This window comes from Equus quagga, chromosome 17 (assembly GCF_021613505.1).
Source record: "Equus quagga isolate Etosha38 chromosome 17, UCLA_HA_Equagga_1.0, whole genome shotgun sequence".
Classification (NCBI taxonomy): domain Eukaryota; kingdom Metazoa; phylum Chordata; class Mammalia; order Perissodactyla; family Equidae; genus Equus; species Equus quagga.
This window is the reverse complement of record NC_060283.1, coordinates 26,974,853-26,990,433: the sequence shown is the minus strand read 5'-3', so window position 1 is coordinate 26,990,433 and position 15,581 is coordinate 26,974,853. Positions and strand designations below refer to the sequence as shown.

At 42.1% G+C, this 15,581-nt stretch overlaps 1 protein-coding gene across 2 annotated transcripts in view; it reads left to right on the top strand.

Annotated features, from left to right (window-relative positions):
• Positions 1-15,581, top strand: part of CKAP5 (cytoskeleton associated protein 5) — a 94,564-nt gene that overhangs the window by 75,758 nt on the left and 3,225 nt on the right. For both annotated transcript variants that reach the window (XM_046643272.1, XM_046643271.1), the window contains exons 34-42: positions 1,142-1,315; positions 1,538-1,658; positions 10,953-11,132; positions 11,880-12,067; positions 12,605-12,680; positions 13,428-13,616; positions 13,711-13,848; positions 14,363-14,446; positions 14,541-14,700. In XM_046643272.1, the coding sequence (XP_046499228.1) occupies positions 1,142-1,315; positions 1,538-1,658; positions 10,953-11,132; positions 11,880-12,067; positions 12,605-12,680; positions 13,428-13,616; positions 13,711-13,848; positions 14,363-14,446; positions 14,541-14,700 (1,310 nt within the window). The remainder of the gene's footprint in view (positions 1-1,141; positions 1,316-1,537; positions 1,659-10,952; positions 11,133-11,879; positions 12,068-12,604; positions 12,681-13,427; positions 13,617-13,710; positions 13,849-14,362; positions 14,447-14,540; positions 14,701-15,581) is intronic.

Below are 15,581 nucleotides of genomic sequence, written 5' to 3'. Positions count from 1 at the left end.
TCTGTGGACTTCGCCTTGTGTGCCCACAGCTTATCCTGTAACATAATCTTGCATTTTTGTAGCCATTATCATGCATGACAAAGTGTCTGGGTAAATGTCTTGTAAACCAAATGTTTAATCCTTCGGTCTTCATTGTCTTTGTCTCAAAACCACTTCTAAATAGTCTTGTGCCTTCTTTCACTGCTTTTCCGTGGACAGAATTATGTATCGCACTTATAGGATGTAAGTACTGCCTGCTAATTGCTCGTTAGCAGGGCTCTTATATCTTTCTAACTTCTGACTTGGATTCATCCCCTCTGGAGGGCAGTTGGTCTAGAGTTAATAACCAGGGTAGAAGGGTCCATAAGTATCCCATGAATCACACCTTCCCTGGAAGTCCACTGGCTAGCAGGAGTGGCAGCTAAGATACTGGCTCACCTTCTTCCTTGTGTTATATTTTGTCATCCTCAGGTTCATGTTCTTCAGATAGGACTTAAGTAAAATGCATGCAACCCAGAATTGGCTTAGGGACTCAAATTACTGCCTTCTGATAAGCAAGACAGCTCTATTTTGTGTTGTATCATGAGCATAATTCTAACCACTTTGAATCTGGAAATTTTGAATCCCGATTGCCTGGCTGTAATACTGGCCCTGACCTATCAGGGTGAATATCCCCAAAAAGAGGTGACTCACTGTCCCTCAAGTATGAAATGTACTGAACCCTGCATGGAATGATGCTTATAATCAGAAGAACTTAAACACTGGTTAATTTGGTGCAAAAGAACCAGCCAGTCTGGATTTTTCTTACATTTTTGCCCAGAAGTAGTGAGCTTTGAGTCAGTGTAAGTATACTTTATTATAATCTGCCCCATCTGGAATAGCAGTACAAGGTTTGTTGGCTTTGATGATAAACTAAAGAGAATGCTTATAACTTGGCAGGTTGTGGAAGTACAAGTTAAAGTAATGTGCGTTTTAGGATGTTCCTGAACCAGCGCTGTTGCCCACTGAAGGCACTTGCTTAGATCAAGGACTTAAGTCATTGAGGGGCTGAAACCAGAAGTTGGGCATCTGTCTTGAAGCTTTGGGGCAAGTGGCCATGTTTCTCTTACCCTTTGCTTAAGAAGTCTCTTTTAGTTCAGGAGCCTCCTTTTGCTTCCCTTAGCCAAGCCCGAAGCATGAGTGGGCATCCTGAGGCAGCCCAGATGGTTCGCCGAGAATTCCAGCTGGATCTAGATGAGATTGAGAATGACAATGGTACAGTGCGATGCGAAATGCCAGAACTTGTTCAGCACAAACTGGATGACATTTTTGAACCAGTCCTTATTCCTGAACCCAAGTAAGTTAACCTCTTTCATCTAAGTATAAGCAGTTCCTAATCATCAGAATGCATATGTAAAAAGAGTTCTCTGTGTAATTAGAACCTTTTAGAACTGGGTGCAATCTGACTGATAGCAGTTCTTTACCAACACCTAGATCTAGGAGGGAATTCCATATCATTCCGACTCACTGAGATGTCTTGTAATAAAGACTGAATTTTTCCCCTTGCTCTGCTCTCCAGGATCCGGGCTGTTTCTCCACACTTCGATGACATGCACAGTAATACAGCATCCACAATCAATTTCATTATCTCCCAAGTAGCCAGTGGTGACATCAACACAAGCATCCAGGCTCTGACACAGGTAATGAGGGTATTACCCGTGACAGTAATTCCATTGATGGATATACAGGCTGTAAGAGTGATGGTTCTACACTGCTCATAGCATTAAGGGAGGCAGGCATTGTTCAGTGCTGACCTGAAGCAAAAAGTGCGCAGGGACCACACAGAGCCATCACTTGCCTCACAGGATAGAGCTCTAATAGAGCCTGGCTTTTTATAATTGCATTCATTCACCAGAGGCTGGAAGACAGCAGTGAGTAAGCAGGGACCGGCTCTCATGAAACTTATTTAGATTTTAGTGGACAGAGACAAGTAAATAAACAAGAAAATATCAGATAATAGTAACTACTGTGTAAATATAACTCAAATACGGTGATGGGAGAGAGGAACTGAGTAGTTAACTTAGATTGGTGGTCAGGGGTTCAAGCAGAGGACAGCTAGTACAAAGGGTAGGAATGAGCCTGATGTGTTCAAGGAAACAGTACAGGCCCACGTGCCTGGAGCATAGTGGGCAAGGGGGAGAATGGGACAGAATGACATCTGAGACGTAGACAGAGACCAGACCATGTAGAGTTTTGAAAGCCCCAAGGTAAGTTGTTTGGATTTTATTTTAAGCAAAGAAGCTACATGTTTTTAAAAGTCATTCTCTTCTTCCTGTGCTTCCCTCCCTAACAGTCCAGTCATAAAGCCAATAGATGGGTAGAGCAAGGCAGGCATCTACCTTGTGCTAAGGGAGTAGGGAGCCTTAGTGGCCCAACATGTGAGGGTCTCCAAGCCCAAATGTTGTGAGGAGGGAGCCCAAACATCATATTGAGAGGGGTGGCGCAGAGTTAGGAGTCAGAGCCCAAGCAAGAGGAAGACGATGTCCATGCTGGGAGCCAGCCTGTCGTGGTGGTGGGACCTCAGGCAAGGGAGGAGGATATATATCCTCCACATGTGTGAGCAGGCAGCTCAGAATGCGGAGTCAGAGCTGAAGCAGAAGTGGGCCTGGGGAAGGGCTGGTGGCAGTTGGGAGCTTGGTTACGTACAAAGGGATTGGTCAAATAAATAAATATATGGAAAATGGGAGCCAGGCTTCTCACTGTCAGAGAAGGGCAACACAAATATGGAAGGAGAGCAGAGTAGAGTGAACTCTGGTGTTAGACCAGAATTAGATGCGTCAGTGTGAATTCATGGTTTTCGATATATAGACGTAGGAATAAACATCAATGTAAATGTCTGTGTGTATGTATATGTGTGGTATACATGTATGTTATAGACGATAGACATATATTCCCTATAATATACATATACTCTTTTCACTGAGAGGACTTGAGAACAGCAACACCTCAGCAGCGACGAGCACCCCCAGATCTTGTCTTCTAAATACCGTTTTCCACTAAAAAGAATGCGGGCTCCTTAGAAAAGTGGTTGATTCCATGGCTGAATCAGGGAAGGTACAGGATGATCCTGGAACATATTGTGCAGACGGCAAGGCTAGGCTCAAAGAACATGGCAAGGACATGTCAGAACGACATAGAGGCCAACTAGAACAGACTGCCTGTGTTTGAATGGGGACAACGTGAGCATCAAAATAAATAATGATAGTAATGAGTTATAACCCAGTAAACTGAATAAAATTCAGTAAATTTATTGAATTTAATAAAATAGGAAACCGCAAGTCCATGCACATATAAATTAATTAAAAATTTGAAGAGAAATGGGATATTTACATAGTTTCATAGTACCTCCCCACAAAATACAAAGGACAGATATATAAAAAGTACCTAAAAAAATACGAAATACCAAGAGTGATATGACAGTAGAGAAGCCTGGCAGCCACCTTAATGGAGGGTTCAAAATGAACATCATCAATAATACCACAAAATGAAACCACATGCTGTCTGCCTGATAGGATCCAGTGAGAATTCAGCATCACTTTGCTGACGTTCCTAATGTCATCGAATCATGAGAACATATCAAACAATGCAAATTGAGGGGTATTTTACAAAGTGTCAAGGTCAAGAAAATGAGGGAAAGACTGAGGGAACTGGTCTAAAGAGAGACTAAGAGACACGACACCTATGTGCAGCACATGGTTCTAGACTGGCCTTTAGCTGCAAAGCACATGATGGGGCAACGGGAGAAAATGCGGCGGGGCCTGAGGATTAGCTGGTAGTGACGTCAGTATTAATTTCTTGGTTTTGGTCCTTGTATGATTATGAAGGGGAATGTTCTTGTTATGAAGAAATACACACTGAAGTATCAGAAGGGCATGGAGCATCAGATTGACAACTTCTCGAGTGAATCAGGATGAAAGGTTCCTTTACTATACTTCCAACATTTCTATAATGTTTGAACTTTTTCTTATTGGGGAAAAAGTCAGTGGCCACTCTGCAGAGACCAGATTAGAAGCAGGGCAAGAGTAGATTCTGGGACATCTGTTAGGAAGCTGTGGCCAAAACTCATGAAAAACAATATCACGTGCACTCGGATGGTCATGGTGGAGAGGAAGAAGAGGGGATGGTTTCAGGGTGCCTTTCAGAGGCAGAGGCCACAGGACTTGCTGATAGATTGGATGTGAAATGTAGGGGAAGAAGGGAATCAAGTAACTCCTTGATTTTTGCCTTAAACAGCTGGGTGGGTGGTGGTGCTGTGTACTGAGATGGTGAAGGCTGGGGGAAGGGCAGGCTTGAGAGGTTGGAAATCAAGAGTTAGATCTTTGCCATGTTAAGTTTGAGCAGCCCGTTAGACATCCCCATGAAGACAGAAAGTCAGGAAAGGAAGGGCAGAACCAGAATCCTAGCATGGGATTTTTGCTGCTGTTTGACAAACAGTATCCTATTAACAGTTTTGATATTGGAAGAAAACAAATGGAGAGGATTCTGGAAAATAATGACTTGAATGCATGTGTCCCTGTTGCCTTTCTCTATCACTTCAATCCGAACTCATCTGCCTTTTCTGAGCAGAGGTGCTGCTGGGTCAGGGAGGTAGTATCTGAAATGTGTAAGCAAGTCTCAAGCTCTGTCTTGTACAAGACTTTTCCCCGTATGGGCCTAAGGAGAACCTGAGGTTCAATAGTGCAGAGCCCAGGGAAGATCAAAACACCAGAAATCTTGGAGAGAGAGCTCTCTTCGTCTGTGGAGATCAGTAGATTCCTAAGGGAAGGGGTAATGGCGGTCTCTGTGAATGCTGATAAGAAGAGCTGGTTTTCTCCCTGGTCTCCAAGGAACTCCAGGGAGCTGAACAATAAGGCTGATTCACTGTCTGAGGCCAGAAAGTCTGACTTTGTACCTTCAGAGACTGAAGAGCGGAAATGCCTGCTCTCCGTGCTTTGCCCTGTGACTGACAGCTTGCCAGCTGGAAGATCACAAGCCTCCAACTGCAGAAACTGCTGTGTCTCCCATTCTCAGATCGCTGCTGTTCAGGGTTTCCAAACAGCAGGCCCAAGAGTGAATCCTGAATAGGTAAAGAAGAAGACCCTAACACAGCTAAAGGGACCCAGTGACTGGAAAGAAGAGTAAAAGAAAATAACCCGAACAGGACTCTCCTGCCAAAATGAGACTGCTGGGGGAGACAAGATGACCACAGGGGGCAGGGTGGAGTGCAGAAAGAATTGAATAGATGAATCAAAGGAAAGGATGATCACTACAGAAACCACATTAGTGGTCTCAATGACAAGACCATTCAATGGATAGAGGACAGTCTTTTTCAATAAATGATGCTGGGAAAGATGGATATCCAAATGCAAAAGAATGAAGTTGATGGGGCTGCCTGGTGGCGCAGCGGTTAAGTGCACACGTTCCACTTTGGCGGCTTGGGGTTCGCCGGTTCGAATCCCAGGTACGGACATGGCACCGCTTGGCAAAGCCATGCTGTGGTAGGCGTCCCATGTATAAAATAGAGGAAGATGGGCACGGATGTTAGCCCAGGGCAAGTCTTCCTCAGCAAAAAGAGAAGGATTGGCAGATATCAGCTCAGGGCTAGTCTTCCTCAAAACAAAAAAAAAGAATGAAGTTGGACTCTTATGCTGTATATAAAGACTAATTCAAAATGGATCAAAGACATAAATGTAAAAGCTATAACTATAAAATTCTTAGAAGAAAACATATGGGAAAATCTTCATGATAATTGGATTTGGCAGTGAAATCTTGAATGTGACACCAAAAAGCACAGGCAAGAAAAGAAAAAAGAATTAAATTGAACTTCATCAAAGTAAAGTTTCGTGCATCAAAGGACACTGTCGAGAGTGAAAAAGTACCCCACAGAATGAGAGAAAATATTTGTAAATCATCTATCCATAAGGGATTAATATCCAGAATACATAAAGAACTGCTACAACTCAACAACAAAAAAAACCCAATTCAAAAATGGGCGAAAGACTTTAAGAGACATTTCTCCAAAGAAGATATACAAATGGCCAGTAAGCGCATGAAAAGATGCTCACCATCATTAGTTAGGGGAATGCAGATCAAAACTACAATGAGATACTGCTTCACACTCATTAGAATTTTTTTTAAACGGAAATAAGTGTTGGCAAGGATGCAGAGAAATTGGAACCTTCATGCATTGCTGGTAGGAATATAAAATGGTACAACCACTGTGGGAAAAAAAGTTTGGCAATTCCTCAAAAAGTTAGATATAGAATTGCAATAAGATCCAGCAATTCCACTCCCAGAAAGCAGGGACTCAGATATTTGTGCACTGGTATTCATAGCAGCATTATTCACAACAGCCAAAAGGTGGAAATAACCCAAGTGTCCCTCAGCAGATGAATGGATAAACAAAATGTGATATATACATACAATGGATTATCATTCCATCATAAAAATGAATGAAACTCTGAGACATGCTACAACGTGGATGAACCTTGAAAACATTATGCTAAATAAAATACATCAGGCACAAAGGGACAAATATTGTATGATTCCACATATATGAGGTATCTAAGAGGCAAATACACAGAGGCAAAAAGTAGAATAGAGGTTACCAGAGGCTGGAGGAGGGGGAATAGCGAGTTATTATTTAATGGGTACAGAGTCTGGGATGATGAAAAATTTCTGGAAATAATGGTAATGGTGTCACAGTATTGTGACTGTACTTAATGCCATTGGATTGTACACTTAAATATGGTTAAAATAGCAAATTTTATGTTACGTATATTTTACCATAATAAGAAAATTAAGGGGCCGGCCTCATGGCCGAGTTGCTAATAAGTTCACATGCTCTGCTTCGGCGGCCCAGGGTTTCACCGGTTTGGATCCTGGGCACAGACATGGCACTGCTCATCAAGCTGTGCTGAGGCGGCGTCCCACATAGCACAACCAGAAGGACCCACAACTAGAATATACAACTATGTACTGGGGGACTTGGGGAGAAGAAGAAGAAGGGGAAAAAAGGGTGGCAACAGATGTTAGCTCAGGTGCCGATCTTAAAGAAAAAAATCAAAAGATAAAAAATAGGGGCCAGCCCCAAGGCTGAGTGGTTGAGTTCGCTCACTCTGCTTTGGCAGCCCACGGTTTTGCCGGTTTGGATCCTGGGCACGGACATGGCACCACCCATCAAGCCATGCTGAGGCAGCATCCCACATGCCACAACCAGAAGGACCACAACTACAATATACAACTATGTACTGGGGAACTTCAGAGAGAAGAAGAAAAATAAATAAATAAAACCCTCCACAACAGAAATGTTAAGTACCTAGGAATAAGCCAAGCAGTGTACATGTAAGACCTTTACAGAGAAAATTGTAAAGCTTTATTGAATTACATTAGAGAATTGCCAAATAAATAGAAATATACTATGTTCACAAGGTTCAGGATTATAAAGATGCCAGTTCTCCTCAAATTAACCCATATATCAATGCCATTCCAATCAAAATCTCAACAATTTTTTCTGTAGTTAAGAATCTGATTCTAAAATTTTTATGGAAGATCAAGGGGCCTAATAGCAAAGACAGTGTTGGTGGTTTTTAAAGATGATTTGAAAAAAATAACACAGTGAAGACGACTTATATCACTGGATATCCACAGTGATTACAGAGCCACTGTAATTAAGACAGGGTAGTATTGGCCCAGGGATAAGAAGATAGACCCTGGGGTGGAACAGAGAGCCCAGAAACGCTCACATCTATAGGAAACTTAAAGCAGAGGAGGCGGTCGAAATCTCTTGGTAAAACTGCATTCATCAGTAACTGATGCTAGGATTAGTTATTTTCCATGAGAACAACAATACAATTAGAGTGCTATTTCTTACACCAAAATATGTTTCAGATGGATTAAAAGCCAAAATATGGGAAGGAAATCTTACAGGAGAACATTTTTACTTCAAGGTATAGAAGGATTTCTTTTTCAACTAGGCACAGAAAAAAAAATAAGGGAAAAAATAAAACTTTTACTGCATTAAAAATTTTAAAAACTTCTGTGCATCAGAAGACATTTTGTTTTTAATAAAGTGAAAAGACAAGTTACAGATTGAGAGAATTGCACAGATCTAGTAGACAGAAAATAAGAATATAGGGGAATTAATTTTATCAGTTTAGAGATCAGAATAGTGGTAAAAAAAGAAACTCAGGAAGGCTCATAGTAACCCCTGGTGGGGGAAGGATGCCGACTTGGGGGCAGAAGACGGCCCTTTGGGGTGCCGTTGATGGAGCTTGTTCTCAACGGCAGGCGCAGGTGTGTACACTCACAGAATTGCATTAAGTTGTACTCCTAGGATTTGTACATTGTACCATATGAAAGTTAAACCTCAATAAAAAAGAATGTTAGGGGGCCAGCCCCATGGCCGAGTGGTTGGGTTCATGTGCTCCACTTCAGCAGCCCGGCGTTTTGCCGGTTCACATCCTGGGCACGGCCTGGCGCCGCTCACTGGGCAATGCTGGGGTGGCGTCCCACATAGCACAACCAGAAGGACCTACAACTATGTACTAGCAGGCTTTGGAGAGAAGAAGAAAAAGAAGAAGGAAAAAAGAATATTAGTAGACAATAAACCAGATTTAATGAATATGTATAGATACAGAGAGAATTTTATAGTCTCTGAAAAGATAATTTATATTTTTATATCTTCATTTTCAAAAAATACATCATATATTTGTCCACAAAGAAAACCTTAACAAATGCAAAAAGTAAAAGATGTACTGACCAAATTCTTTGCAGATAACCCAACAAAGTTGTTAGAAAATGTTGGCTACTTGGAAAGTATGAAACACACTTGTAAATGGAAACTTGAAACAACTAATTCCCCCTAACTTTTTTTTTTTTAAAGATTGGCACCTGAGCTAACATCTGTTGCGAATCTTTTTTTTCCTTTTCTTATCCCCAGAGCCCCTCCCCTCCCCCCAGTACATAGTTGTATATTCTAGTTGCCGGTCCTTCTGGTTGTGCTATGTGGGATGCCGCCTCAGCATGGCCTGATGAGCAGTGTCATATCCCGCCCAGGATCCCAACCAGCAAAACCCCAGGCCGCCGAAGCAAAGCGTGCGAGCTCAACTACTGGCCATGGGGCCGGCCCCTCCCCCCAATTTTGCTAAATAACCAAGGAATTTGGGGGAGACCATTAAAATATAAGGAAGGAAACCCGGAATCTGAAAAGAAAAGACAGATTTGATCATATACAATTTTAAGATTTTAAGCTGGAGAAATTTACCATACACTGTCAATAAATAAGTGATCATTTGCAATCTATATGACTGATAAAGGATTAATAGCCACAGTAAACAGAACTTTTGTTAGCTCTTGAGAAGAAGAGAAACCAATGGAAAAACAAAAATGACCAGAAGATATGAATAGGCAAATCACAGAAGACATCCAGTGGCCAGTGAGCACGTGAAAAGATGTCTGACCCCTCCCCCACCACAGAAATGCAGATTAAAGTAACAATGGGATACCACTTTTAAACCTTCAGAGTGGTGCAAAGTAAGAATAACAACAAAACAGTTGATAGAGATGCTGGAAAAACAGTACTCTCATACTTTAAACAGAAATGTGAATTGTTAGTGCCTTTTAATGAAAGCAGTATATCTATTATACTGTAATTAGAAATGCTTTATCCTTCAGACTAAAAAATTATACTCTTGGGACTCTTTTAGAAAACAAGTACATTAGGGGAGATATATTTTTTTCTATATATATATCCTAATATATATATATACACACACACACACACACAAAGATGTCTATTGTAACATTATTTATTGTGGACAAAATAACCAAACTGGAAACACATTGAAAGTTTATCAGTAAGGGGATGATTGAGTAAATTTTGGTATGTGCATATGTGGACTATTTTGCAGTCTTTAAAAATAGAACTATTCTTGTTGACTTTAGGGCTTTTCATAATTTTCTGTTGAGTTAGAAAAGCTAGATGCAAAGAAGTGTATATACTGGAATCCTCTTGTAGAATAAACAGTGCCCTAACCCTTGAGGCTGTGTATGTTTGCTTGTGTGATTGTAGATGATTCTGTGAACGTGAAAGAATATCTACCAGGTTGTTAATGTTAATTGCCTTGGAAAAAGGGGAGTAAGCCTCCCCCAGCAAAAAAAGTTTTTTTTTTTTTATGGTGTCCACGTTGAAACAGCATTGTTAAACCGTCCCATGTATATAAAATTGTATGTGCTTATGGGGTATACATGCATAAAGACAGAGATGAACGTAGGACCACTGGCTTCCTCAACACCAGGGGCACCATTCACGTTGTAGTCTGTATGAATGGTGACCCCTGGAGTTGTGTAGTATGGCAGCCCTGCATGAAAGGATGGTCACTGAAGATTGACACGATTGTCTCAGGATGTTATTTATGTAATCATGAAAAGATCTTTTTTACAGTAATGAATAAGAAATACATGTTTTTCCCATAGTAACATTTTACCATTGGGGACAACCAGTGTACTGAACCAAAAGAACACTGGATCAAGATGTGGGAAACCTGGTCTTTCTGAGCCTCAGTTTTCTCGTCTGGAAAATGGAGATCATACTCTCAGCCCTATCTACCTCCCAGAGCTTTTGGAATGATCAAATGAGATAATGGGTCTAAAAACACTCTTTTTAATAAATTAGACATTTGAACATAAGGATTATTATTCTCTGAACTAGACAGTGAGCCTCTAAGAATAGGATCTGTGACTAATTCTCCTAACACTATCTTGCTCAGAAAATATTTGTTGAATGATTGAATCCCTAAGGACTAGTTGTTTATATGTAAAGCAACTGGGCTTTTTTCAAGGTAAGATATTGGAAGTGCTTTGCTAATAAATATTACAGAGACGTCCCTTGTAGTGTCTTCCTGCTACTTAGAAGTATGAAGCTTGGAAAATACATCTTGGATTTTTGTTATCAGATCGATGAGGTCTTGAGACAGGAAGACAAAGCTGAAGCCATGTCTGGCCATATTGATCAGTTTCTGATAGCCACATTCATGCAGCTAAGACTCATCTACAACACACACATGGCGGATGAGAAATTGGAGAAGGATGAGATCATCAAGTTGTATAGCTGTATCATTGGCAACATGATTTCGGTAAGGGCACCTCCACGTTCATGAGCTTCCCTTCAGTCTCTCTTCTTGCCCGGGTTCTAAATCCTGAATCTGTGTGGATGCTCCACTGACTCCTGTGTCCCTCCCATGCAGGCTGTTGATTACTGCCATTGGCTGTGGGACACTCCAGCTTACCTTGTCGTTAGCATACAAAGTAGAATGCTTACATACTCCCTAGACTTCTGCTTCCTGCCAGTTTCTTCATCAGGCATGTGGGCCCTGGCTGGCTTTTCACAGATAACTGTTCACATTCAAAATACTTTTATAACAGGAAGGAAGCATACCAATTAATTTTGGCTGTTACTGGAGGTTTGGGGGAGTGGTGATTTTTATTTTTTCCTAATACTCTGAATTTTTAAAAATACAGTATAGGGGCCGGCCCCCATGGCCAAGTGGTTCAGTTCGCACGCTCCACTTAGGGTTTCACCGGTTCGGATCCTCAGCGTGGACATGCTACCACTCATCAGGCCATGCTGAGGCAGCTCCCACATAGCAGAACCAGAAGGGCCTACAACTAGAATATACAACTATGTACTGGGGGGCTTTGGGGAGAAGAAGGGGTAAAAAACAAAACAAAACTAAGATTAGCATCAGATGGTAACTCAGGTACCAATCTTTAAAAAAAAAAACCAACAATATAATTGTTTACTAGAATATGCCACCCGTGTTCATCTTCCTTGCTCTGTATACTGAGTTTCCTCCCTCCCTAACTCGGTTATGCCTGCATAGCTGTTTCAGATAGAGAGCCTAGCCCGGGAGGCCTCCACCGGTGTGCTGAAAGACCTGATGCATGGCCTCATCACCTTAATGCTGGACTCTCGAATCGAAGACCTGGAGGAAGGACAACAGGTGATCCGCTCTGTGAACCTCTTGGTGGTGAAGGTTCTGGAGAAGTCAGACCAGACCAACATCCTGAGGTACATCCATACTCTCAGCATTAGAGCCTGGAACAGTCTCTTTTGTTCTACCCATAGAAACCAGAAGTCACTAGATCAGTTGTCACTTTAGGTTTGCCTGTAAGTTGATTGATTACTCTTCTCTTTCTCATGAACGAAGGTATTCAAACCTGAGACAGCAGCTAAAACTAGTAACAGCATCAGCAAGCCAGCCAATGTCATGAGTTTTCTAGAATAGAACTGTCAAGTTTGTTAGCTGCCTCCTCTGTCATTGACATTTCAGGTACATTTCTTTCTTTCTCAGCTACCAGTGACAGTGAAAAATAGGGTGGCGAGCTTTACCATTTACCAAGTAGTAATTTACAAAGCTTAATGGTTGATGTTTATTTTCTTAATAACTGAATTGCAAGTAATCAGAGACAGTCCCTGATCCATGAGCTCTCAGTTCATTAGCTGGATGGAAAATATTTATACTTGGCCTTTCAATTACTGATTTTAATTGGAATGCAGGTTTGAAACTTATTAATGCTGTTGTGTTGGGTTTTTGTTTTTTCCCAGTGCCCTGCTTGTTTTGCTCCAAGACAGCCTGCTAGCAACAGCCAGTTCTCCCAAATTCTCAGAGCTTGTTATGAAGGTGAAGTTGAAATAATTTGATCTCTTTTCTTTCAAAGATGCAATACTTTGTTAAAGTGTGGAAAGAGGAGTTGGAGCTAAGACATAGGATCAAATCATCCAAAACATACCTGAAAAATATAGCTGGTCTCTGATTTTCCCTTCCCCCAATTATAAAAGCTCAGATCTAAACAATTCCTGGCCTCAAACAGTGAAAAGGAAGGGCTTCTTTGTAAATATCTCACCAGTTTTTCTAGAATCAAAAGTCAAGAAGTTTGATGAGAGAAATTTCATTTCTTTTTGGAAAAAAGATATATATAACCCTATAATATTTTGATCTCTTTGATGGAAGACTCCAGATCAACATCTCTATAACATTATAAAACTGTTATTAAACTGTAATGGTATAAAATATTTTATGTCCTTGGTTAGATTTGGTTAAGCCATATTAACTACTCTACTCTCAGGTACAAAGCAAACCCATGACCGAATCTCCACATTTTCTCATCATTTAAGGCCTCTATCTCTAGGGAGTGGGAAAGAGGTGTGAAGGTGAATAGATTGGTGACTTGTCACACTTTAGCCAGTGACGTGGTTGAAGTGAGTAAAATTATTCGTGTTTCGGCAGTTGAACTTGGAAGATGTGACGTGCCACACCTGTATCCCTGACCATCGTTTAGAAGTAATCCCAGAGTGTAGGAAAGACGAAAGGTGGCAGAAATTTTCCTCATCCTCAATCACTCCTAACTTTTGTTTCTTTTTTCAATAGTGTCTCTGGAGAATGGTTCGACTATTGCCTGATACCATCAACAGCATTAATCTGGACCGAATTCTTCTGGATATACACATTTTCATGAAGGTCTTTCCCAAAGAGAAACTGAAGCAATGCAAAAGTGAATTTCCCGTAAGGACCCTAAAGACGCTGCTACACACTTTATGCAAATTGAAAGGGCCCAAGGTGAGTGAGAACAGCAGCCAGTCCCTGAGGAAGCGTGAGAGGACTTTACGGAAGTGGCAGTGCTCCCATTTGAATGTGCGTGTGTCTCCCTCAGATCCTAGACCACCTAACCATGATTGACAACAAGAATGAGTCAGAGCTGGAGGCCCACCTCTGCCGGATGATGAAGCACAGTATGGACCAGACCGGGAGCAAGTCTGAGAAGGAAACAGAAAAGGGAGCGTCTCGAATAGTGAGTGTCCTGATTTGAAAGACTGAGGGGAGTGAGGATGTCTGGAAGTGATCTTGTCGAAGGCCAGTGGAGCCTGTCTTTCTGAGGGCCTGAGGTGAAGGCCCAGGGATTGGTCCCCTCACTCTCCTGCTGTGGTACTGTATCCATTGCCACCTTGAAATTTTCAAATGTAAACTATTTATAACTGTGTGCTTCTTGGTCCCTAAGAAAGGTTTCTGTGTCTGCGCCCACGGCATTGGCCGCCAGATAATGTGAGCTCTGTCTAATTAGGGAGGAAAGGGCCAGATCCTTCCTCATCAAGTCTAGTTGAAATCCTGAGCTTTGGAGACACTGCTAACCCAGAATGTTAGTGTTCCTGCTGCAGACCCCGCAGTGTCGGTGCTTCTGTTCTGTGCAGGATCAGACCGGGAAGGCCTGGATTTTGAGATACTTTCAGTTCTTATCCAACCATTGTTCTTAATTAATAACTCAAATCTAACCAACCAATCCTTCCTTTTGTCTTTCAACTTTTCAGGATGAGAAATCATCAAAGGCCAAAGTGAATGATTTCTTAGCTGAGATTTTCAAGAAGATTGGCTCTAAAGAGAATACTAAAGAGGTGAGAGGGAAAGGGCTGGGCCAAATGGGGGTCTGCTTTCTGGAAAAGGGTCACGAACATTCATGTCCCCCTCTTCCTTCTTCTTGTGAACCAGGGCCTAGCAGAGTTATATGAATATAAGAAGAAATACTCAGATGCCGACATTGAACCATTTCTGAAGAATTCCTCTCAGTTCTTCCAGAGCTATGTTGAGAGAGGCCTTCGGGTGATCGAGATGGAGAGGGAGGGCAAAGGCCGTATTCCCACTTCAGCAGGTATGGTTTCCTCTAGTTGCTCCGGGAATAAGCTCAAAATAGCTCCCAGCTCAGGAAGGGAGGTTTTATTGGTTAAAATTTATATCCATGCCCCTCAGTACGTAATGGTGACCAGTGATGTTCATGTTGCTGTGGACACTGGTCAATCCTCAGTCACCGGCCTTGACCCATCAGCGGCGTTTGACAATGGCAATGTTCCCTGCCCTTGAAACAGTTTCTCCCCTGGGCTTCCGGTTCTCCGTGCTCTCTTGGCTTCCTCCTGCCTCGCTGGCTCTTCCTCCTTGGCCTCTGATTCCTCTTCTCCCTGAGCTCGTAAATGTTGGCATCCCCCAGGGTCCAGTCCATAACTGTCTCTTCTTTCTTACTCTCAGTCCCTTAACTAGTCCATCTACCCTCATCACTTTCAATACCATTTATATGCCAGCAAGACCCAACTTTGATGTCCAGCTCAGACCTTCTTCCTGATCTCCACTGATACATCCTGCATGACATCTCTGCTTGGGTTTCCATTAGACATCATAAACTCAACGTGTCAAAGCTAAGCTTCTGGGGCTGGCCCTGTGGCCGAGTGGTTAAGTTTGCACGCTCCACTGCAGGCGGCCCAGTGTTTCGTTGGTTCGAATCCTGGGCACGGACATGGCTCTGCTCATCAAACCACGCTGAGGCAGCATCCCACATGCCACAACTAGAAGGACCCACAGCGAAGAATATAGAACTATGTACCAGGGGGCTTTGGGGAGAAAAAGGAAAAAAAATAAAATCTTTAAAAAAAAAAAAAAAAGCTAAGCTTCTGATACTCACCCAAAACCTGCTCCATTTGCATTCTTCTCCATCTCGGTTGATGGCAGCTTCGACCTGCTAATTTGCTCCAACCCAAAGCT